Source organism: Mus musculus, chromosome 8 (assembly GCF_000001635.26).
Source record: "Mus musculus strain C57BL/6J chromosome 8, GRCm38.p6 C57BL/6J".
Lineage (NCBI taxonomy): Eukaryota > Metazoa > Chordata > Mammalia > Rodentia > Muridae > Mus > Mus musculus.
In genome coordinates, this window is record NC_000074.6 from 120,653,121 (window position 1) to 120,675,300 (window position 22,180).

Here is a 22,180-nt window from a genome sequence, read left to right on the forward strand (position 1 = left end):
TATTTTTCCTCTTTGCTTGTTTTTAATTTTTGTTTACCATTTGTTTATTTGTAGCAAGGCTGACTCTGAACCCCACAACCCTGCTGCTTCTTCCTGTTAGGACTACAGGTGAGGGCCGGCACAGGCACACCTGGCTTTAGAGCCATGCTATTTACTTTACTATTTAGATAAAGAATGCCCCAATCACGGCTGAACTCAGCATTTGGGAAGAGGAGGCAGGGGAACTGTGAGTCAGGGCCAGTCTCCACCAGAGACAGACAATGGACCAAACAAACAAAGTGTGGCTCAGGCTGCTAAAAACTGGCGTTGGGTCTGAATCCTCTGGGCCAGGGCTACAGACTGTTACTCACTATACACCATTCTTCACTGCAGGCACCCTCAAACACTGGCATCACGCTGGGCACCTCTGCTTGTAATGTGGCTGCAGCTCTGACCACTCATTCGTGAAGGGGATGGCAAGAGGCAGATGCACACACACACTCGTACAAGGCACCTGTCTGTTCCTCATTCCCTATTTTGATTCTGTAATAAAGGGTACTTGGACTGGGCTGTGGCTGGAAGGGCACCGAGGGCAGAGAAAGGGTTTTCTGCTTTCCCGGGTACCAAACCTGGGTCTTACCCATGCCAGGCAACACGGAGTTCGTCTCGAGTGGAGCCACCGCCAGCTCAATCCCCCTCCTCCATCACTTACTGTCACGTGAACCTAAGAAGTCACTGCTGCGGGCTGGGCGTCCTTGGTTCCCCTATCTCTAAGTGGAGACGACAGGTGAAGGGATGAACACAGAGAGGAGGTAGCTGTGCCAGCAGTTGAATGTTTTATTCACTTTGCCTTTCGATACATATTGTCATGGCCTGGTGCCCTCAGAATGCATCTGACCGAACCAGCAATACATTCTAGATGTTAATTAGCATCTAAAAGCTTTCTCAGTATCACCTGAATATACCCCCACTGTGAGCATGTTCTTTGCTGTGCATGGCCCTGCCAGTGGGTGTTATTGGAGGGTTGTGGACAGAAACATGCCCTGGGCCACAGAACTACAGTGTAGCAAATGGGGCTCACCCAACCCATTCTGGACTGCTGTGGTGTGTGTGTGGCTGTTGGCATCAGTTGGCAGGTTTCTAAGCCATTTCCCTTAAGGGGCCTAGTTGGGGAACCTAGGAGGGTCCAAGATTGCATCCAACTCAGAATTGCCCAGATCCCTCCCAGGGGCAGATAACAGAGAGCCTCGGAGATGGACGCTCTCAGAAACAGCTGTGATGGACGACACAGGTCTTGCTGAGGAGATCACAAGCACACACAATGCCTGAGGATGAATATATCACAGGGTATAGTGTTCACTGAACATATATGAGGTCCTAGTTCAACCTCTAGCACCACAACCTCCCCCACAACCACACTCACACACCAGATACTCTCACAGCTGGCCCCCCAAAACACACACCACAGATATTCTCACACCCTGCCCCCACCAAGCCACTTAATTCATGCCTTCGCCTTAGAGCTTGCCGGACCCCTGCTATTGAGCTTCCCGCCTAACCCGAGATAAGTGGGAAGTATCATACAGAAACAACAGGTTTCTCCAGACATCAAAAATAAGCTCCTGGAATACATGATGTTGATTATACAGAGGCTTTCAAAAATAACATTTATTTATCAACCGTGCGTCACAGTGCACGTGTGGAGGACCTGTGCACTCTCACATGTGGGTCTTAAGGTGGCTTCATCTGCTGGGCCATCCTGCTGGCCGTACAGACTTTCCCAGGACTTCCAAGCTGCTTTCTAATCCACGGGCACCAGGCACACACACTTAGGCTGGTCAGCACCCCACACACCCCTAAGTACCCCACACAAATTAGCAAAATCAGCTTCTCCTAAGCAGCTCTCCACTTGGTTCCCGAAGAGGCTGTTGCCTGTCTTACCATATTAGTATCCTTTGGTATTATTTCCTGTTGTTTTGAGACAGGTCCTCATTCTAGCCTCAGGTTGTCTTGGGACTCAATGTAGCCCAGGCTGGCCACACTTGTGGCAATTCTACTGTCTCAGCCTGAGCGCTAGGATCATTGGTATATGCCACCATGCTTGGCTAGTATCCTTAAATATTTACTTATCAGCAGAGTCTCTCTATATAACCCCAGCTGTCCTGGAACTGTGTAGACCAAGCCGAACTGAACAACATCTCCCTGCTTCTAGAGTGCCGAGATGAAAGGCAAGTATCACCAAGCCTGGCTTAGTAGCCTTAATTCTTAAAGGCAATTAAAAAAAAAAAGTCTTGGATTTATTCTTCGTGTATGGGTGTTTTTGCCTGCATGTATCTCTCTGTGCACCCCATGGTGCCTGGTACCAGTGAAGGGTTCAGACAGTTGTGAGCTGTCATGTTGGAGTCAGGAATTTGACCTTGCAAGAGCAGCAAGCTCTCTCAACCGCTGAGCCGGCTCTCTAGCCCCCATCATGAAAGGCAATCCTAGAAGTGAAAAGCTGCTTGAATCCCAGGCCCAGGAGGCCTGGTCTACACACCAAGTTCTAGACCAGCCAAGGCTACAAAACAAAAATTAAGTGGAAAATTCATTAAATGGTTTTTTTTTTTCCCGGTTTTTTCGAGACAGGGTTTCTCTGTATAGCCCCGGCTGTCCTGGAATTCACTATGTAGACCAGGCTGACCTCTAACTCAGAAATTCACCTGCCTCTGCCTCCCAAGTGCTAGGATTAAAGGCATGCGCCACCACCACCCAGCTCATTAAATGTTTTTAAAGTGATACACAGACACCGCGATTTTAAAGCTGGCTAGACAGTCTCTCTCTTCATTATTGCTTTATGGTGGGACCTTCAAAATCCTGACCTTCAAAATCCTAGTTTTTTGGAATGTTTAAAAAGTTTGTATTTGAGTTTGTACTGCATGCGCACTTGTTAATGAAGTCCTAGTTTAGTTTCTATTGTTGGGCTAAACACTGACCAGAAGCAAGTTGGGAGATAAACAAGAAAGGCTATGGCTTAATAATGACGTCTGTGATAGCTATTCTTGGTCGTTAACTTGACTGTACGACTTGGAATCACTATATTACATTATATGGAATTAACTAACTACACCCCAAGCTGCTGGGCACACCTGTGAGGGATTTTTCTTGACTGGATCCGAGTTGGAAAACCCCAGCTTGAGCCTGGCCACACCTTCTGCTCACCCATGCCTGCTCACCCTTGCTCACTGGCAACTCCATCCCTCTAACACCACTGCACTGGAGCCCACGCTGTGCATATACGCTGTGCATATACTTAAGACCAGCTGAGACAGGGACTTGCAGACTCAACAGGGAAATCTTGGACTACCCAATGGGAGACAGCTGTTGCTGGGATAATTGGACCACAGCCTGTGACTAATAAATGCTGTCATCCCCTTCTCCCCATTCTGTCAGTCTGAGAGCCCTAATACAATGCTAGTTAGTTTTTGCCAACTTGACACAAAGAAGAGGGACTATCAATTAAGGAACTGTTGCCCTTGACTGTGGTCCTGAGTTACATAAGGAAGCCGGCTGAACAGGCCATGGAGATCAGGACAGTAAGCAGCCCCTCTGTGACCTCTGCTTCAGTTCCTGCCTCCAGCCGCCTCCCCTTCCATCTGAGTTATAAGGTGAAATGAACCATTCCCTCTCCACAGTAGTTTTGGTGCCTCATCAGAGCAACAGAAATATAACCAGGACAAAGGGCAGGTGCTGGAGAGAGGTTACAAGGTCCGCCCGAGTATAGGTGGTTTCTCCTGGGCGAGGCCCTGGGTTCTGCTCCATTAGGACCACTTGCTAGCCACACTGTAGAGCAGCCTCCCTGAACACAAGGCAGGAGTCAAAGCTAGGCAAGAGTGCTTTGACAAGTTAGTTTTTTTCAGAACAGGTCCTGTGTTCCCACACAGAGGAAGTCAGTTTAGAAGGCTCAGGGGTGTTGGAGGGGTGGGGATCAACGTACTTAAGAAGCAAAGGCTGAGGGACCACTGCCTGGCCAAGGCCAGGCTCCTTCCTAGTGAACACCACGCCAAGCACGATCATAAAGGGATATTCTTAACCAAACAAAACTAAACACTTCCTCCAAACAACAACAAAAGCCAACCAGCAAACAAAAGACAAGAGCAAAATGTCGAATACAGGGCAGAAAGCACACTCAGAGTCCACTCACTAAGGAGACCCTGGCTTCCCCACTTAGTAAGAACACAGGGAACGCTGTTAGCAGCTTCACGAAGCCCAAGAAATGGCACGGTTCTCCCTGTAGAGCATTCACAAAGGACAATGTACAATGTACCAAAGAGCCTGCATGCTATTTCCTAAGATGGTCAAATGATCCAAGCTAACAAGGACACTGCTTGGGACATCGTGGGGGGTTAAGCTCACCCCTCCCCCCCATTTTAAACACAAAGCAGCTCTCACTCTGAAGATGTGGAGTAGCGGAGTCAGGAGGAACTGGCTTTGGGAATGTTCGTGGCCTTGGCTTCTCTTGGGACCTCTGCTCTTGTCACCAGTGTGCTGTGCTCACTGTGCAGCGAGGTTTCTCAGGCAACAGTGCTGTCTAATCCCACGGTGCGGCCTGTGAAGTAGTGCAGCTCCAGCCCCACATCTGCTTGGCTGCTCAGATGCTGGCTGCCCCAGTATTTCAGGATGCCTGGCGCGGGCTTAGGCTGAGAAGCCCCACACACTCACCAGAGTAAAGAGTAAGGTACACCGTGTACACTTCTCAGGATTACAAAAGGCTAGATAGAACTGTTTAATGGGAATGACCTGGCACAAGCAGAAAGAGCTGACGGGCGGGATCGGGCAGTACAGGACTAAGAAACCAAAGCCTAGGCGACCCACAGTTCTCCACAGCCCCGCCCTGAAGGATGCCGACCGCACCCCCTCCAAGGCACACTTGCAGCTTCCCTTCCGGCTAACCTACTATTCCTCTATAAATGTAAAAATATGCTTCCGTCTTCGCTGTAGTGTGGTCCTTGTCTAGCACAGGTGCAGAACTGCTTTGTTGATCTCCGGGTTTGTCCAGTCGCTCCGAATGTCGTCCAGATGATTATCAAAATCCACGAGTGTTTCGTAGGAGCGGCTGTCCAGGAGTGAAGCTGAGATCCTCTGTGCCTCCGGCCAATCTTCACAGTAGTCGCTGCAGGACAGACAGGAAAGTCAGCCTCATACCTACCAAGACCAATAGGCTGCTAAGGACAGAGCAGTTGCTGGGAGACTCAGGAATGTGGACTTTCATGAATGGACAGGTCCCTCCAAACGGGGCACTCTAGAACCTACAGTAGAGGGACATGGCTGAAGCATCCATGCGACCAGAAACCAAACACTGGAGGACCATGGTGCTTCGGTGTGCATAGAGACCTCGGTGTACCACCCAGAGCCCGAGCCCGTGCCCAGGCCAAGGCGGCGCTGCACTCACTGGTGTGGGTCTCTGCACCGCCACCTGTTCTCGTGCTGCTCGTACACGTGGATCGTGGGCGCTGCGCAGTCCATCGTGAACTTGGCATTGTCCACCTGAGAAGGGAGGGCAGTGACAGGCACGAGTACAGTGTTGAGAAGGGCAGGGCCTGCCTAGCTCCCATGCGAGCAGCACAGCTATGCCCATACCAAGGGAATCTTGTGTTGCAAGGTGAGTGTGAGGGCTCCCCGCCTTTCTACAAAGCTGAGCAGAGTGCCCCAACCAGACCCCGCCTCACTCTCAGACTATATACCCAGACCGTGCAATGCAGCCCTTCTTCCCAGCCCCCAGGCTACACTGGCTTTGCCCAGTGGCCCTGGTATTTACTGGGCCACCACCAGGGTTTTGGGTTCAGTGTGTTCAGGAGAGCAGGCCAGGACTGCTGGAGCTGGGGTAACCCCAGCAGAGAAGCTCACACCATAGGAGGGCGAGACTCACCATGATGAGTGCGGCATCACCGAAGCCCTCTGCGATCCTGGAGGCCACCTTTTCTGCCACCTGGTTTGGGCTGTGGAGAAGGACCTATGAGCTACAATACTCTAGCTGAGCTGACCAGACCCTGTCAGTACAGTTCACCACCACCTCAACTAGGAAGAGGGATGGGGCCAAGCGATGGTGAGTGTCGGCTCCACTGAGATGACTCAGGGTTGTGAGTGCCAGGGCGGACCCTCGGGCATCTTCTAAAGGGCAATGTTTCCTGGAGTGCGGCCTAGGGCAGCTGATGACCTGCTGGGCTGTGGATTGTGCTGGAAGTTGAGGCTGCACTCTCCAACCATAGCAACTCCGTCACAGGAGGTCCAGGGCCTAATAATTGAATCCTCTTTTTAAATCAAGTCACTCTTTAGGACATCTTCCTATGCTGTGAGCTTTCAATTTGGTGTCACACTGTTTGATCAATGACATTGGCACCTCACATTGACAAACATAGCTTCCCCAGCTGTGCTACTGGGTAGAGGTCTGCAACTTCTGCAGCTATAGCCTGCCCCCTTCCTACAGGGCTCTCACAGAGAGACAGAAGGGCCCGCCTGGCTCAGTAATTGGTTATCCACAGTCACCTCCACAGCAGTTTTTGTGCAGGGTGGGCAAGCACTTGTCACCCACACAGAGGAAGAATCAAGGGCCAGAGGGCACAGAGAACAAGAGGTGGCAGCAGAGCCGGGGGACCTGCGCACAGGGCTTTCACAGGTGTGGGTAGTCCCAGAGGCGCCCTGACTGACTCAATGAGACAGCACAGCTCTTGAAAACCCCCAAGTCTCATGACAGTAGTGGGGCACCTCCAGCTCACTGCTTCATTTCTAGGAGAGCCTGTGGGCCATTCTACCGCCCATGCTACATAAGTACACTGGGGTCTGTTGGCTCCATCTAACCACACAAGAAAACCCCAGTACTTACTGTGTGGGTACTTTCCAGCTGTCCCCTGGCTTCTAGCTGGCTGCAGCCAAAGGAAGCCTCTGGAGGACAGCGGAGGGCATGGAAGAGGGACATCAGTACGACTGATCTGGCCTCCCTTCCCTGACGTGGGACCTATCAGGCTGGCTGCTGCCCATGTCCTGTGGCCAAAGGATGTTGCTCCTCTGGAGGTGGCCTTCGTTATCAGCTCTTCCTCGCTGGCCCTGGAGGGCTAAGGGATGGAGGCTGCTGTCACCGGCTTGGTCCCTATACACAGTTCCTGAGTTTCATCCATGGCCCACCCCTTCAGGAACTGCTCCCCTACAGCTCCTTAAGCCACCCTGACAGAAGGTGTCCTTGGCTACATTCATGGGACCCAGACTGAAGCAGACATGAGCTCAGCCTGCTCAGGAGAGAGCAGAGGTGGGGGCATCGTCGGCGCTGGAACCTGGAGCTACTTCAGGTACTAAATTAAAGACCACACTTTCACCATAGGCTCCCATCCTAAGAGTTCCAGACCCCAAACCACTTTACTCACTCAAGAGTTAAGTTACCCTGCCTTCCACAGCCTCTAGTTTGGAGTGGGAAGCAGCAGGCTGGTGGACACAGGCAGACTTGGTTGGTGGCTGCTCCTCCTCTTTTTGAGCTCTCTCCTTGCACAACAGAGGAGCCATGGAAAAACCCTGGCTGCTCATCTGGCCGGTCACCTGCACACCTGAGAAAGCAGGGTGTAGGAGGTGGCGACCTGCACAAGCTTTGCCAACTCAAAATCACCTCAGTGACAGCTTTGTGGCTTTGTACCCTCTACCCACAGTGTGCAACCCATACCTGGCATCCTTCACACGCTCATTAGCTTGGTAATAGCCAGCGATCACATAGCTGTTGTCTTTGCACCACGAGTCAATCTGAGAGGAACAGAGATGGGAAAAGGACCTCAGCACCAGGTCTGCGACAGCGCACCCCTCTCCCGAACGGGACAACCCATACATCCAACAGTTCTTCCTCTGACTACAGTCAGTGAGAACTCAAGAGTTCAGGGCCCAGAGGCAGAGTCCTCCCACGCAGGCTGCACTGGGCACAGCAGCCGACACCACAGAGCAGTAGCACTGTGTGGAATGGATCTGAGGGAAGCATTCTTTACTATTTAATGCGCATTGCATGCTGGAGCTTGAGAAATCCTGATCACTTAAAACTGGTTCCAAGCTCTCCACACTGTGACACTGTTGTCTCAAATATGCTGAGCACACTTAGGCCATCTTAGCATTTTAGATACACAGAAGGTTGGAGATGCCTTACTTAAAGCAAACCTCTGCAAGTAAGGAAAACTAACGTTCAGAGAGGTCTGAGTAGGCATAGTGGATAGAACAGATCCAGACAGGACCTCCATCTTGTCTGAAGTCTTTGAAATGGGCTTTAACATTCTTAGTTACACCTGCCAGGGTTGGAGTACCGTAAACAGGCACCTGGGGTGGGTGCAAATGACACCCAAGACTTTGCAGTGCAGCATGCTTGTGTCCTGTGGGGGAAACAGGAGCAGCGGGAGACTGAGAAATTAGCTGCTCTGTGGCTTATCACATCCAGTCTAGCTTTCTGCAGGTCTAATGCCTGCCTGTGACAGACACACACAAAAATAAAGTAAACCTTAAAGCCCAAACCAAAACCCTATCAATGCAAGTTAGACAAGGTAGCATTTGTGTGTGGTTTTAGTATTTGGGAACTCATGCAGAAAGATCTTAAGTTTGTGGCCAGAAGCCCACTGACACCACAGTTGTGGGTACCTAAGCTATACAAGACTACTGTCTTTTTCTTTTCTTTTCTTCCCTTTCCCTCTTTCTTTCTTTTTTTTTTTTTTTTCAGACAGGGTTACTCTGTACAACTCTAGATTTCCTGGAACTCACTCTGTAGACAGGCTGATCATGAACTCAAGAGATCTGCCTGCCCCTGGCTCCTGGGATTAAAGGTGTATGCTAGCACCACTGCCAGGTCCAGAAAAGTCTTTTTTTTTTTTTTTTTTTGGTTTTTCAAGACAGGGTTTCTTTGTATAGCCCTGGCTGTCCTAGAACTCACTTTGTAGACCAGGCTGGCCTTGAACTCAGAAATCCGCCTGCCTCTGCCTCTCGAGTGCTGGGATTAAAGGCATGTGCCACCATGCCCGGCTCAGAAGTCTTAAAAAACAAACACAACACAAAAATGCCCGTGTTTAAAACCTGGCCTCCATCCCCACGCTGGTTCAGACCCCAGTCTCCTTCAGGACTAAAAACAGACAAAGGCAGGTCTTTGCGTCCCTGGCTCATGTGGACTAGAATACTTCCAAATTCCTGACAACTCCCTGAGTTACCATATTGGGACAAAACCAGGGCTCACTGAACAAGCTAAAAATGCTGGTCATCTACCCAAAAGATTAGAGCTACATCCCCAAATATTTATAATGGCTCCATTGCACAAATCCCGGCAAAGCTAGCCACGTGCTGCCGTCTCCTCTTAAGGGAACAGGTGCCACAAATGTCCCTACCTAGAAGTTTCTCTCCCTTCCCAAACTTATCCCACACACCATCAGAGGGCCTTACTCTAAATTTTGGGTTTAGCCCCTTTCCCTTAACTCAAAGCTGACCTTGTCTTTGCTGCAGGCAACCCCACCTCTGGCCAGATCCCGTCTCAGGGCCTGCCGATTTTCCATTTACTGCTCTTTGAAACAAGACACTCAAACACACTGGCATAAAACATTCTCACAGGTGAGAGCAGTCTATAATGAGGCTGGTTCCGGGGCTGGTGAGATGGCTCAGTGGGTAAGAGCACCCGACTGCTCTTCTGAAGGTCCAGAGTTCAAATCCCAGCAACCACGTGGTGGCTCACAACCATCCGTAATGAGATCTGACTCCCTCTTCTGGAGTGTCTGAAGACAGCTACAGTGTACTTACATATAATAATAAATAAATCTTTAAAAAAAAATGAGGCTGGTTCCTCCTACAAATTCTGGGTTCCTCCTTTCCAGCCTGTTTTCTTGGGTCTGTGCTACCTACACCCTCCTGACCCACTCCTGTCACCATTCCTTACCTGTTGACTTGTTTAACGAGCCCCATGCTTACTCTGGTCCTATACAGAGAATCGAGGACAATCCCTCAGCCCGTGAATATCTTTTGAAGTACGTTCAGCTGACCACAGCTATGCTGTGTTTACTATTGGGGTACAACACTATTTTATGCCCTAACATACAGTATCAGTCTTCAGTGAACAGTTTAATCTGGCTCTTTAGCCAAAAGGTCCAGGGCTTATATCTGCCTCATTCAAACACGATACCACCTTGAAATTGTTCTCTGAGCATGAGGCTGACTGCTGTGACAAATGCAACACACACTTCATTCCCTGTGTCTGCCGAGGACAAATTCCTATGTGAACATCCCAGGCACCCAACCAAGTTCCAGTGGAGGCCTTAATGCTGTGACCTGGAACTTCAGAACTCTGTGGGGAGGCTTAAAGTAAACCAGGCCATAAAAGCTCTGGCTTGGCTCTATGAACTCAAACAAATTTTCACTGTGTGTATGTTTTTGTCTCCCACCCAACTCATAGGTGCTTAAGGACCTGCACACGGCCTATCCATCAACCAGGGAACAGACTCCCTCCTGCGTACTCAGAGGCAGAGAAACCTTTTAAGAACAGGGGAAGAGGGCTGGTGAGATGACGCAGTGGTTAAGAGTTCTAGAGTTCTGGATATTTTCACAGAGCGCCCACATGGTGGTTCATGACTGTATATGACTCCAGGGATTTGGCATTCTGGCTTCCACAAACCACACACACACACACACACACACACACACACACACACACACACACACACACAGGCACACTCATACACATGAAATATTTTTAAAGGTTTATTATTTTTTATTATGTATATGTCTGTGTGTAGGTGTGTACAGGAACGCGGGTACCTGTGGAGGCCAAAGGTGTCAGATTCCCTAGAACTGGAGTCGCAAACTGTTGTGATTCACCTGACACAGGTGCTGGGAAGTGAACTCGGTCTACTGAAGAGTAGCAAGTGTTCTTAACCACAGAGCCGTCTCTCTAGGCCCTAAATAATTAACAAACCAACTAGGGTTAGGTGGCCTCTGAAGAGTGAGGTATTAGGATGGGAAGAGACAGGCATACAGAGGCCTCACAGCCCCATGAAAAGCTGGGTGGCCTACAGTGGCAGCACACAGTCCAGTAACCTGCCCCCTCCCAAGTGGGCCAAGATAAAGCACAACCCAGACGCTGACCTCTGCTAATGGCCATCATCCCAGCATGGCTATCTGAAAACCCAGACCTCTACCATGAAGTTTATTAAGATCAGCACAGGAATAGCAAATAGCTGTCCAGGACCACAGGGAGAGAAGTGAACCTCAGACAGACACCATACCTCGGACACGTCTTCACAGGAGGAGAAAGCAGGATGTGAACCTGCTCCCTCTGCTCAATGTCCTCTATGCTGTTGGGTCAGTCACACTGGAGAGCTATCGAGGGGCCAGGGCCAACCCTGTTAAGACTGCACAGATGGGCCCTTCTCTGCAAGCCTGCTAACATTGTATCTAAGCACCGTCATGGATCTCAAGTGACTCCACGTTAGCCAGAGACCAGGCAAAGCTAAGAGCACACCACACCTGAGCCTGCACGACCACCAGGTGGAGGTCGCCTGCCTGGTCAAACCTCCTGTCTGCAGCAAGAAGCAGGCCGTGCCTTCACAGTTTCAAGGAGCTACTTCTCAGGCCAGCCCAGAGTTCTCCTTGAAAGAGAAGCTGGGGGTGGAGTGAGGCTGCTAACGAGAGGGAAGTACCCAGGGCAGATGGGACATCAGCTGTGGGGCATGGAGTGGAGACAGCAGGAAGAACACTGGCCTGAAACCACATCATGGTAAGAAAGTCATCTGAGCAGAATGCAGAGAGCCACCTCCGCTGCCAAAACCAAGGCAGGGGAAAGACAAAGGGCTTAGAGAAATAGGGTTACGCTAATTTCCCTACCAACCCTTTTATGGTTTTTTGCTATTAAGAGTAATTCCTTCACTGCCTACGTCAAAGGGCTTGAGGATAAATAATAGGCGTAAGTACTTAAACAGATGAAAAGCACCCGGAAATGCAAGGATTTTTGTCTAATGGAAAATGATAATAGAAATCCCTTCAAAGGAGTCTCATGCTGTCCTTTGGCAGAGCACATGTTAAGAAGTGGCTGGCTCGTCTTTACCACGTTCAGCAATCATTCCAGTGTGAGCTCCTTGGCAGTGGGAGCCACCAGGATGGGGCCTCACTGAAGTAACTGCATGGGTTCTGCCTGTTGCTGTTAAAACTTCGACAGCCTGCATTTTGACAGCTGCAGGCTCTAAGCCCAGAGACCTCCTGGCCTTCAGCATACAAGGTTGCAAAGTAAATAACACAAATTGAAGAAAACTCAGGCACCGGGGAGGCTGGTTAGACAGCCCAGGGGAAGTGGAGGAAAATATTCAGGGCAGGGGGCATGTATAGGAGGAACAGTAGTACCGGGAACTATGTGTGTTTGGGAAGAGACAGACTGGAGGACAAGGAAGTATGAGCAGAGGGGTGGAGGGAGGGAGCAGCAGGCATACTGCTCTAAGGGACTTTGCTGCTCCCATGGGCACAGGGTCACATCCTGGGACAGATGCACTGTCCAGAGAGATGCTGTCAGACCCCAGTCCTTCAAGGGGAGCCTGCAACCTGCTGCAGGAGGCAGCTCATCTGAGACTGGCAGGTGATGAAGGGACAAGTTCAACAAGAGCCTGAGGGAGACACTCCACAGGCATCGGAATTCATCACAATGGAGCTCAGGCCTGAGAACTGTTAAACTGAGCACTGGGGACTCAGTGTTTCCACACTGTTAAAGGGACACAGTGGAGGGCAGCATTGGAAGAGAGTGGTCACAGCATCTGGTGCACAAAGTCCAAGACAGTCAACTGCCAGACCGTCTCAGATGTGGAGGCCCTGAGGCAGGTCACATGGCCTGGGATGCTGGGCTGGCCTGACACTTGAATGCCCTGACCATCCTAACCCTCCAACTTTGACCAGCTAATTTTCTTAAGGAGGGGAAAAACCAACCAACCAACCAAACACAAAAACTACCTTGTGGGTTTTTTTGTTTTTTTTTTTGTTTTTTTTTCAAGACAGGGTGTCATTAGCACTGGCTGTCCTGGAACTAGCTGTGTGGAACAGGATGGCCTTGAACTTTAAGGCCACTTTGCCTTGGCCCTTGTTTTAGTTTTAAGTTCAGGTCTATAAGTATGGGCATGAGTGCAGTACACACAAGAAGCCGTAAGAGGGAGTCTGGAGACAGAGTTAGTGGTGGTTATAGGTGTCTGACCTAGTTAGGACTGTTCCTCTAGGAGAGCAACCAGTGCTCCAACCACTGAGCCATCTCTCCAGCTCCTCCATCAGCTGGTGCTAGGAGCTCTTCAGCACAGAGCTTGCCAGACCTCTACAAATCCAAGTCTAACTGAGCCCTGGGTTCAATCCACCCCACCAAGTCAGGAGAGAACCTGAGAAGCCTGCCCTACTGTGGAAGGCAGGGCCCAGCCAGGTGCAACTCCCTTGCTAACAGAACAACTTAGACGGTGGCCAGAATCACCCACAGGAACTCTCAAGAGACACTTTAGGCACTAAAAGCACGCTTCTCTTCTGGAACGAAGTATCATCTGCAAACCTTCCTCCTGCTCAGAAAGAATCTAAAAAACATTCAAAATGTGCCCAGTAAACGTGCCGATTTGCCTGTAGGCTCTTGTAGTTTGCTGGAAATTACCTCTGGTGTTTTAATGTAAATTAAATAATGGATGAGCAAGGTGTGGTGGTAGTGCACACCTTTAGACCTAGCCTCAGGAGATGGAGGCAGGCTGGTCTGTGTGTAGGACGCCAGCCTGGTCTACAGAAGAGTCCCAAACTCGGCAAGGCCACAAGAGTGAAACCCTAACCCTCTCCCCCAGAAAACAAAAGAAACAGAAATCAAGGAATGCGAGTCGCGTCGGTAATCCCAGTTCTCAGGAATCTAGAGCAGGAAGTGCTGGGAGTGCCAGGCTAGCATGGGGGGCTACATTCAAAGCAAGTCTCCGATTCAATGCAGTCATTTTGGTGGGAGAGGGGGAGACAGGATTAGCATTCCCTCCTAGGCCAGCTCAGATTTTTAACTTCAGAGCTCATTCTGAGATGTAAATGAGGCTGTGGGGAGACTGGGTGGTTACGGGTCTGATCTGTTTCTCAGGTGCGTCAGGACTGCACCTGAGAGCGCTTCCAAGATGTAGTAAGCAGCGCCTGACCATATCAGTCCAGGGCTTTATAAAGGCAAACCGCAGAGTTAGAATTCCGGGTCTTGCAAATGTCTCTTAAGCAGAGAAACCGAGTTTGATTACAAGCGCAGAAACAGCAGTCCGTATTATAACCTATAATCTTGCTAAAACAGCAAGTCTGGGGCAAAAAAATCGGCAAGTGGACCCACAAAATACAAAAACAAACAAACAAACAAAAAAACCTCTGTAAAACTAGAGATTTACATGCTATAGGCATTTTTTTCTTTGTGGCCTCACAAACACATTAAGTTTAAACTTTAAACGTTACCTATCCCAGATCTCACTAATGTAGACCAGGCTGGCCTCGAACTCTTGCCTCCCCATCTCGAGTGCTGGTTTTAAGGACGTCCACCACACATTCGAGTTTCTCGGTCATCTTACAAAACCTCGAGAGCTCCCCGGGAGCAGCCGCAGCGTCCCGCGAAGGGCGCCCGACTCCGCCCGGCCCGGAACCCCGCGCCGCGGCCTCGACCGCGAGCTTACCAGGGTGAGCGCCACCTCCAGCATGGGCGTCAGAGCCAGCGTGCCGTGGAAGAGCGGGATGCAGTCCACGAAGAGCGTGTGGCTGCCCGCTCCGGGAGGATGCTCCTTGCGCGGCCTCTGCCTCTCGGCCACCAGGAGCCCGTTGACGGCGCAGTGCGGGTACTTGGCGCCGTGGAGCACCATCTTGCAGTAGGCCTGCGTAGTCAGCTTCACGCCGGGCATCGCGACCCACGCACCGCGGTCCTCCGCCACGACCCTCCGCTGCACGCCGTGACGCTCTCGCACCTCCGGCCGCGGCCTCCCGCCTCAGCCGGTCGGCCGGAAAACGTCTGCCGGAAAGCAGCTGCTACCCGCTCGGCCTTTCGCGACAGTTACCGCCCCGCCCCGCCTCGTCCTGCCCCGCCCTGCCCCGAGCCGCGCCGCCCCGCCCCGCCCCGCCCCGCGCTCTGAAACGGACGGGCTTGGGGCGGGGCTTCCCTGATTCCCGCGATGCTTCGCGGCTCCGTCTTGGTCTTCCGGTTGCGGGCCCCGTTCTTCCGGTCGCGAGCACCCCAGGGTGTAGAGGGCGGTCGCGGCGGTCGCCTGGGCAGCGGTGGCAGGTGACGGCCTTGGACGGCGGGTGAGGGTGGCACGGTCGGGGGCCCGAGGACCTGGAGCGCCGGGGCCGGGAGCGGTGCCTCCGAGACGCCCCCGGACCCGGGACTTGAGCGGCTCGGTGACCTTGGGGCGCCCGCTTCCCCGAGCGGGTCTGTTGTCTCGGGTCCCCGCTCCGGCCTGCCGGGCACCGGGCGTTCCCGCTGTGCCAGGCCCGAGGGACAGCGACCTGAGCCCTGACGTCACGCTACGGTTTCTGCCGCCCCGGGCGTTGATTTTTTTTTTCCCGGGCTCGGACGTTCTTTCTCGGGGATCGAATCTCAGGGGTTGTGCTACAGTGAGGCGTGGGGCTCGGGTCGCTGGGGCGGGTGACAGGGTCATCCAGGTCGCCTGCGGGACGCAGGAACGGGAAGCGGGCCAGGGCCTGAGCCTGGGCGGCCTCCTCCCGCTTGCCCTTCGCAGTCTCTGTACAAGTCAATTTTTAAAATAAAACTCAGTCGCAGGAGGTGTGCTACCGTGCTATCTATCTATCTATCTATCTATCTATCTATATATCTAGTTCTAGCAGTTTCAGTCATTTTTGTCTTTCTAGTTAATTTTTTAAGAAGCCGGATTTATAGTCATTGGCCAAAGCCATGTATATTACAGCCCTTGGCTTGATGTAAGGAAGTTCACCCTGTGCCTTCGCATCAGTAATAAAAACCGGATCCTGGGGGCATGCCTCTGGCCTGTAATGCCGGCTCTTACGAGGTAGAGGAAGGTAATAGTGGAAGCTTTCAGGCCAGTCCGTGCCTTAAAAAGTTGATGAAATCATTACCAAAAAAAAAAAAAAAAAACATTTAACATTTCGGGGGATAAGTTGCATTTACTTCCTTAATGTTTTGCCGCAAAAAGACTTTGGCTAAAAGGTGTTTGCTGTCATTGTTAAGAGGTATAAGGGTTTTTTTTTGTCTTTCAGAATGTTGGCTTCCAGAGCGCTGAGCCTGATTGGCAAGAGAGCCATTTCTACTTCGGTGTGCCTTCGAGCACATGGTGAGCAGGACTTTCACTCCCTTCCCTGCCCTTTTCTTTCTCCTCCCTTTGGTTTTTCATGACAGGGTTTCTCTGCATGGCTCTGGCTGCCTTGGAGCGCAGAGACTTAACCTGCCTCTGACTCCCATGTTCTGGGATTAAAGATGTGCACCGCCATGCCCGGCTCAGGACTTTTACTTTCTTTTTCTTTTTTTTTTTTTTTTAAAGATTTACTTATTTATTTTATGTATATGAGTACACACAGTAGCTGTACAGATGGGTGTGAGCTTTCATCTGGTTGTTGGGAATTGAATTTAGGACCTCTGCTCGCTCTGGTCAACCCTGCTCGCTCTGGTAGACCCCGCTCATTCTGGTCCAAAGATTTATTTATTATTATACATAAGTACACTGTAGTTGTCTTCAGACACACCAGAAGAGGGCATCAGATCTCATTACGGGTGGTTGCTGGGATTTGAACTCAGGACCTCTGGAAGAGCAGCCAGTGCTCTTACCTGCTGAGCCATCTCACCAGCCCCCGACTTTTACTTTCAAACAGGCAAACTAAATGTCTTTTTGCCCCTATGTCTCAGGTCCTGTGCTGGGATTTTTTTAACAAAGATGCCTGGTAGCTTGGCCTTACCGGGATTTTAGGGAGAGATGAGAATTTGAACAGGGCGTTTGCCTGCTTGAAGGAGCATGGATAAATCCTATTAGTCTGGGTCTTTGCTTGCTTTATTTTCTTCTTACATTTTTTTCTCTCTCCCTTCTTCCTTCCCTCCTTCCTCTCAGTCTCACTGTGTAGCTCTGACTGGCTTTGGACCCACAGGGTTCCAGACTGTGCCTCGTGAATGCTGTGGTTAAAGGCAGGACACCACACCTGTAAAGTTCTGTCCCTCTGTCTGGCGCCATGTCTGTCTTTAATCTTTTCCTGCCACAAGCCTCTGTAAACGCATAAAGCCCGCTTCTGTTGCCATCCCAGAAGCATGAAGCGAAGGGAGGCTGCTGGGCTTGAGTCTGAGCTGTGTGGATTTCACCTCAGCCATGGGCCAGCTGCTGGTGTCCTAAGGCTCTGCAGCAGTGAGAGTGCTGTGTCCTGTTGCTCTCCCCGGGGCACCATAGGTGCAGGCTGAGACAGAAGGGTGTTGGGTAAGGGAAGTCCCTCTTTTATTATCCAACACGGAAAAGACATGCTCCATCTCCAAGCACAGATATCTGTGACAAGACCAGTTTTTGTCTGACTTGGCTGTCATTTTTTGGCAGTCTGGCCAGTGGACAAGGAGCTGCAGTCTCCTTGTTGTCCTCTGTGGACATCTGTGCCCACAGTATTAGAGCGCTTTGGGAGCCTGCTGGGGCACTGCTGTCAGTTGAGGTATTCATGGTGTGAGGTGACTGAGAAGAGATCTGAGCCTTAACATCTGACAACCCGGGCAGCGCTTGCCTGGGGTGGGAACAGAAGTGATCTTGTGATTGCAGTCTTTGCTTTTCCCCCTTTTATTATTATTCTGTAAATTTTCCCCAAAGGTTGAGGTTTACTAAGGGCAAGAAGGGTGACTGAGGCCTGGCATATGCCTGGGTAGGTAGGGAAGGTTTCTGCAACCCGGTCTACTTGGAAGTAACCCTGCCAGCTCCCCTTACCCACAGCCCTTAGGCCCAGGAGCAGGGATGGTTGCTTGGGACTTGTCTTCATGTGCAACGTGGCCCTCAGCAGTCGGCGTCTTTCTACGTATCTCATGCTTCAGGTGGGGACGATGCCAGTTCTTGCCTAATGAGGCCACTCATTCAGGTGAGGTCACCTCCCTGCACATTTGAGTGTGGTCCTGCACAGGTGGCCACAGCTACGAGGAAGCCGGCTGTGGGCTCTGCACCTCTGACCCTGACCTTTTAAAAGAGGAGGGTTTAGCCTTTGTTTTCCTCTGACCCATGGAAGAGGCACAAAAGCTCTCAAGTGCGCCTAGAAAACAACTTACCCACTCTTGATCTAGAATGTAGTGCTTTATGGCTGCAATGCTCTGAGACCATGAGAGTTTATGGCAGTCTGATAGCTGAGCTGTAATTCACACGATACATTGGGTCACTCAAGTCACTTCTCGTTATTTCAGTGTAGTTGCTGGTATGTGCCATTATCATAGTTGATTGATTCTAGAACATTCTCACCCTAATTTACATCTATCTCAATAGCCTGCAGTCCTTTAGCCTAGAGGCATAGGGTTGAGGGCGCGTGCGTGCGTGTGTGTGTGTGTGTGTGTGTGTGTGTGTGTGTGTGTGTGTGTGTGTGTGTTGGTAGGAAAGTTCAGTAGCTGCCGTTCTTTTTCTGATCATTGTCTCCTAGTTTTAGGACAGTGTTTTTGTGATTGTTCAGTCAGGTCTCAAGCTTGAGCTCCTCCTGCTTCCGCCTGCCGGGTGCTTGGGTTCAGCGTGTGCTGTCAGGGCCAACTTTATGGGATGCTGAGGGTTAAGGTGGGAGAGTAATCCCGGCGGGTCTGTTGGGGTGGGGTTGAGCAGAAGAATGGAGACTCACTGGTTTTTTGTGCACCAAAGTAAATACACAGAAGGACCACACGCAGCACTGCTCAAGGCTTTGTCTATTGTGTACCAACATGACCTGGGGAAAGCATTCTGCAAAGCTTTGTCCTGCAGACAGCCGGGTCAAGTTAGAGCTTTAGCAACAGGAAGCCCTGGGGGCACCATCCAGCTTGGGTTCTTGTGGCCTGAGCTTTTGTCCTGGTGAGGCCACGCTCACTGTGATGGTTCCATGGAGCAGCTGGAGCCTCCCCTCAGGCTGGCACTCTCCACTGCTCACTTTGGGCTGACTGGACTGTTTTGAGTGTTTTAAGTGGGAAACATGGGAAGGAAGACAGAACTAACCTGCCGTGAGTCTGCTTGTTGAGCACAGCAGTCTTCCCTCAGAGTCTCGAGGGCCACCCTCTGCTTCCTGACACACGTGCATTCCTCCAGTGGGACCCAAGCCTCCTGTACTGCTCAGTTCTCACTTAGAGTGTGAGCCCATGGGGGGGTACAGGTGCTTACTTGTTTCCTGACACTGCCATCCAGACATGTCCAGAGTTAGCCTCAGTGACCAGTAGGCACTTGGTAAGTCCTTGGCTGCCAGGGTCACGGTGACCACCAAGACTCTGCAACAGTCGCCTTTCCCTTTTTGAATTTTATGTTCTGAGTATGAGACCCTGCGGTTGGGTCTCCATTTAGTCCAGTTGCTTGTGTGACTAACAACCCTCAGCCCTGGTCCTGCCCCTGGTGACCGAGGGGCTGCTTAGGTCAGGCTTCCGTCTTAACCGTTGACCGTCACCGCCCTTCTGCCTAGACTGCCGTCCACACGGGGTTTCAGGCCTCTCCAATGTGTTGTAGGGAGTGTTGTGAAGAGTGAAGACTATGCTTTCCCCACTTACGCTGATCGGCGTGACTACCCCTTGCCTGATGTGGCCCATGTCACGATGCTGTCTGCCAGCCAGAAGGCGCTGAAGGAGAAGGAGAAGGCCGACTGGAGCAGCCTTTCCAGGGATGAGAAAGTTCAGTGTGGGTATCAGAGGGGGTGCACAAACACTCAGTAGTGTGTGGAGGCGATTGCACTGGGTCAGCTCTCCCAGCTGGGCTTCTAGATACCCATTCCATACTGCTGGCTTGGCCAAACGGGAGCCATGTGACCTCACAGTCATGTGACCTCGTGTCTGAGGGCTGTGCTCACAGCTCTTCATTTTCCCCTTCCATGTATGCTGGTGTGTGAGTGCAGGTGTGTGCACAGTTGTGTGTTCTAGCCTAGCCTGTGCAGTCCCTGGGATGGGTTTATTCAGGGAGGGGCTGAGCCCTCTGTAGGTATTCTTTACCTTGCATCTGTCTCATTCAGTGTACCGCATCCAGTTTAACGAGAGCTTCGCCGAGATGAACAGGGGCACCAATGAATGGAAGACAGTTGTGGGCATGGCCATGTTCTTCATTGGCTTCACTGCGCTCGTTCTGATTTGGGAGAAGAGCTATGGTAAGTACAGAGGGTGAGGTAGGCCCAGGACAGCTATAGCTCTTGGTGCTGTTGGGGTCTTATGTGGCCTCCAAGCCCACATAGATAGAGATGCTGTGATCATGGCAACAGTTATGAGCTGCAGCGTGCCTTTGTGGCCAGATGGTTTGCTTTGTATAGAATATCGTGTTCTGTAGCTTAATTAAGCCTCATGTCCACAGAGGACTGCATAGTGTGAGCTAGGAGACCCATTGGCTGCGTGGCTGGCTGTTCCCAAGCATCTGGAGTCTGGGATGTCGGCCTTTTCCATAGTGTTTGGACACTGTTGCGCTTGCCTGCTCTCTGACATGCATCCTCTCTGGGTCAGGTTGTGTTGCATTCCGAGCAGGCCCTCCCCTCCTGAGTGTGATTGCAGACTACTAACATGCCAGCCCTCTGAGTGGCACCCCTAGCTGTGTGCTGGGCCACCCTGCAGACTCTGCCACTGACAGCTTAATCCGTAGGATTTCCCTGCTGACCTTTCACAATCGAGGGAGGTTCTGAGATAGGAGTTACAGTGCCCTGGATTAAAGCCCGTGTGAGAGAGGGGTTGGGCAGGTGGCAGGGCAGCCTTCCTCACCAAGTTGTTCTGTTCCACAGTGTATGGCCCCATCCCTCATACTTTCGATCGTGACTGGGTGGCCATGCAGACCAAGCGAATGCTGGACATGAAGGCCAACCCCATTCAGGGCTTCTCCGCCAAGTGGGACTATGACAAGAATGAGTGGAAGAAGTGAGAGCCCGCTGCCTGCCGGCTCCCTGCCTCCCTCACTCCCTCGGCATGCTGGAAGCTGCCGTATCCAATGGTCCATGCTAATAAAAGACCAGTTTACGTGGTGTCTGTGTGGTTCATTCTTTGGCAGTCACTAGATGAAGGTACCTGTCTCCGGAGAGGCTAGGTTTCTCACAGTGGAAGTGAGGAGGGTTTAAGGTTTTTGCATCATTACTCTGTGTGATGTCAGGTGCGTGTGTAGGGAACAATGTGGGGCTTGGTGTTCGCCCTTCATTTTGCTGTGGTCAAGTTCAGGTCGCCAGGCTACGTGACAGAAGTTTCTGTCACTTAGAAGTTACTACCCACTGTGATGGGTAAATATATTCTGAGTAGGGGACTTGCGTTTTAACTTGTTGAGGAAGAGTGTATAAAAATGGAACCTGACACCATTGCATACACTAGCAAGATTTTGCTGAAAGGACCCAGTTATAGCTCTCTCTTGTGAGACTATGCCGGGGCCTAGCAAATACAGAAGTGGATGATCACAGTCAGCTATTGGATGGGTCACACGGCCCCTAATGGAGGAGCTAGAGAAATTACCCAAGGAGCTATAGGGAACTGCAACCCTATAGGTGGAACAACAATATGAACTAACCAGTACCTGGGAGCTCTTGTCTTTAGCTGCATATGTATCAAAAGATGGCCTAGTCGGCCATCACTGCAAAGAGAGGCCCATTGGACTTGCAAACTTTACATGCCCCAGTACAGGGGAACGCCAGGGCCAAAAAGGGGGAGTGGGTGGGTAGGGGATTGGGGGGGTGGGTATGGGGGACCTTTGGGATAGCATTGAAAATGTAAATGAGGAAAATACCTAATTAAAAAAAATGGAACCTGTTAGGCAGTGGTTACTTCCAGCATGGGGCTTGGGAGGCAGGGGCAAGGACAGGCAGATCTCTGAGTTCTGGGATAGCCAGGGCTGCACAGGGAAACCCTGTCTTGAAAAACAAACAAGCAAAAAAATTGAAACTAGACTGACTACTATGGTGGTCTGAGAGATTGTAGGTTATGACATTTTTACATGGTCTTAAAATCCTGTTAGGGTGGTGTCTTAGTCAGGGTTTCTATTCCTGCACAAACATCATGACCAAGAAGCAAGTTGGGGAAGAAAGGGTTTATTCTGCTTACAATTCCATACTGCTGTTCATCACCAAAGGAAGT

The 22,180-nt window shown here is 51.1% G+C and overlaps 3 protein-coding genes across 4 annotated transcripts in view; 1 reads left to right on the forward strand and 2 right to left on the reverse strand.

Annotated features, from left to right (window-relative positions):
- Positions 1–15,022, reverse strand: part of Gm27021 (predicted gene, 27021) — a 59,543-nt gene extending 44,521 nt beyond the window's left edge. Inside the window, 1 exon segment of the mRNA NM_001308449.1 lies at positions 14,637–15,022. Within this exon segment, the coding sequence (NP_001295378.1) occupies positions 14,637–14,858 (222 nt within the window). The 5' untranslated portion in view covers positions 14,859–15,022.
- On the reverse strand, positions 794–14,967 carry Emc8 (ER membrane protein complex subunit 8). Its single transcript, NM_010926.6, has 5 exons — positions 14,637–14,967; positions 7,664–7,740; positions 5,885–5,954; positions 5,408–5,502; positions 794–5,128 (listed from the first exon to the last, which is right to left on the reverse strand). Exons 1-5 carry the CDS (start codon positions 14,856–14,858, stop codon positions 4,969–4,971), a joined length of 624 nt encoding a protein of 207 aa, NP_035056.1. The 5' UTR covers positions 14,859–14,967; the 3' UTR covers positions 794–4,968.
- Positions 15,023–15,104: 82 nt separating the features above from the next.
- Cox4i1 (cytochrome c oxidase subunit 4I1) lies at positions 15,105–21,089 on the forward strand. 2 transcript variants are annotated; one of them, NM_009941.3, is made up of 5 exons: positions 15,105–15,235; positions 16,189–16,262; positions 19,605–19,772; positions 20,101–20,232; positions 20,851–21,089. In NM_009941.3, the coding sequence occupies exons 1-5, from the start codon at positions 15,126–15,128 to the stop codon at positions 20,985–20,987; spliced, it is 621 nt and encodes a 206-aa protein (NP_034071.2). In that variant the 5' UTR covers positions 15,105–15,125; the 3' UTR covers positions 20,988–21,089. The 2 variants fall into 2 exon arrangements, with proteins under 2 accessions (NP_034071.2, NP_001280488.1); NM_001293559.1 differs by having other exon boundaries at positions 15,200–15,255.
- Positions 21,090–22,180: the final 1,091 nt, after the last annotated feature.

What these genes read in the sequence shown, in the direction of transcription:
- Cox4i1 (NM_009941.3), top strand. Translation starts at nt 15,126, where the DNA reads ATGCTTCGCGGCTCCGTCTTGGTCTTCCGGTTGCGGGCCCCGTTCTTC. An exon ending in CAGGGATGAGAAAGTTCAGT is followed by an intron (nt 19,773 to 20,100) that starts GTGGGTATCAGA and finishes TGTCTCATTCAG; the next exon opens with TGTACCGCATCCAGTTTAAC. An exon ending in GATTTGGGAGAAGAGCTATG is followed by an intron (nt 20,233 to 20,850) that starts GTAAGTACAGAG and finishes TCTGTTCCACAG; the next exon opens with TGTATGGCCCCATCCCTCAT.
- Emc8 (NM_010926.6), bottom strand. Translation starts at nt 14,858, where the DNA reads ATGCCCGGCGTGAAGCTGACTACGCAGGCCTACTGCAAGATGGTGCTC. An exon ending in TGGAGGTGGCGCTCACCCTG is followed by an intron (nt 7,741 to 14,636) that starts GTAAGCTCGCGG and finishes TGTTCCTCTCAG; the next exon opens with ATTGACTCGTGGTGCAAAGA. An exon ending in GTGATGCCGCACTCATCATG is followed by an intron (nt 5,503 to 5,884) that starts GTGAGTCTCGCC and finishes CTCCCTTCTCAG; the next exon opens with GTGGACAATGCCAAGTTCAC.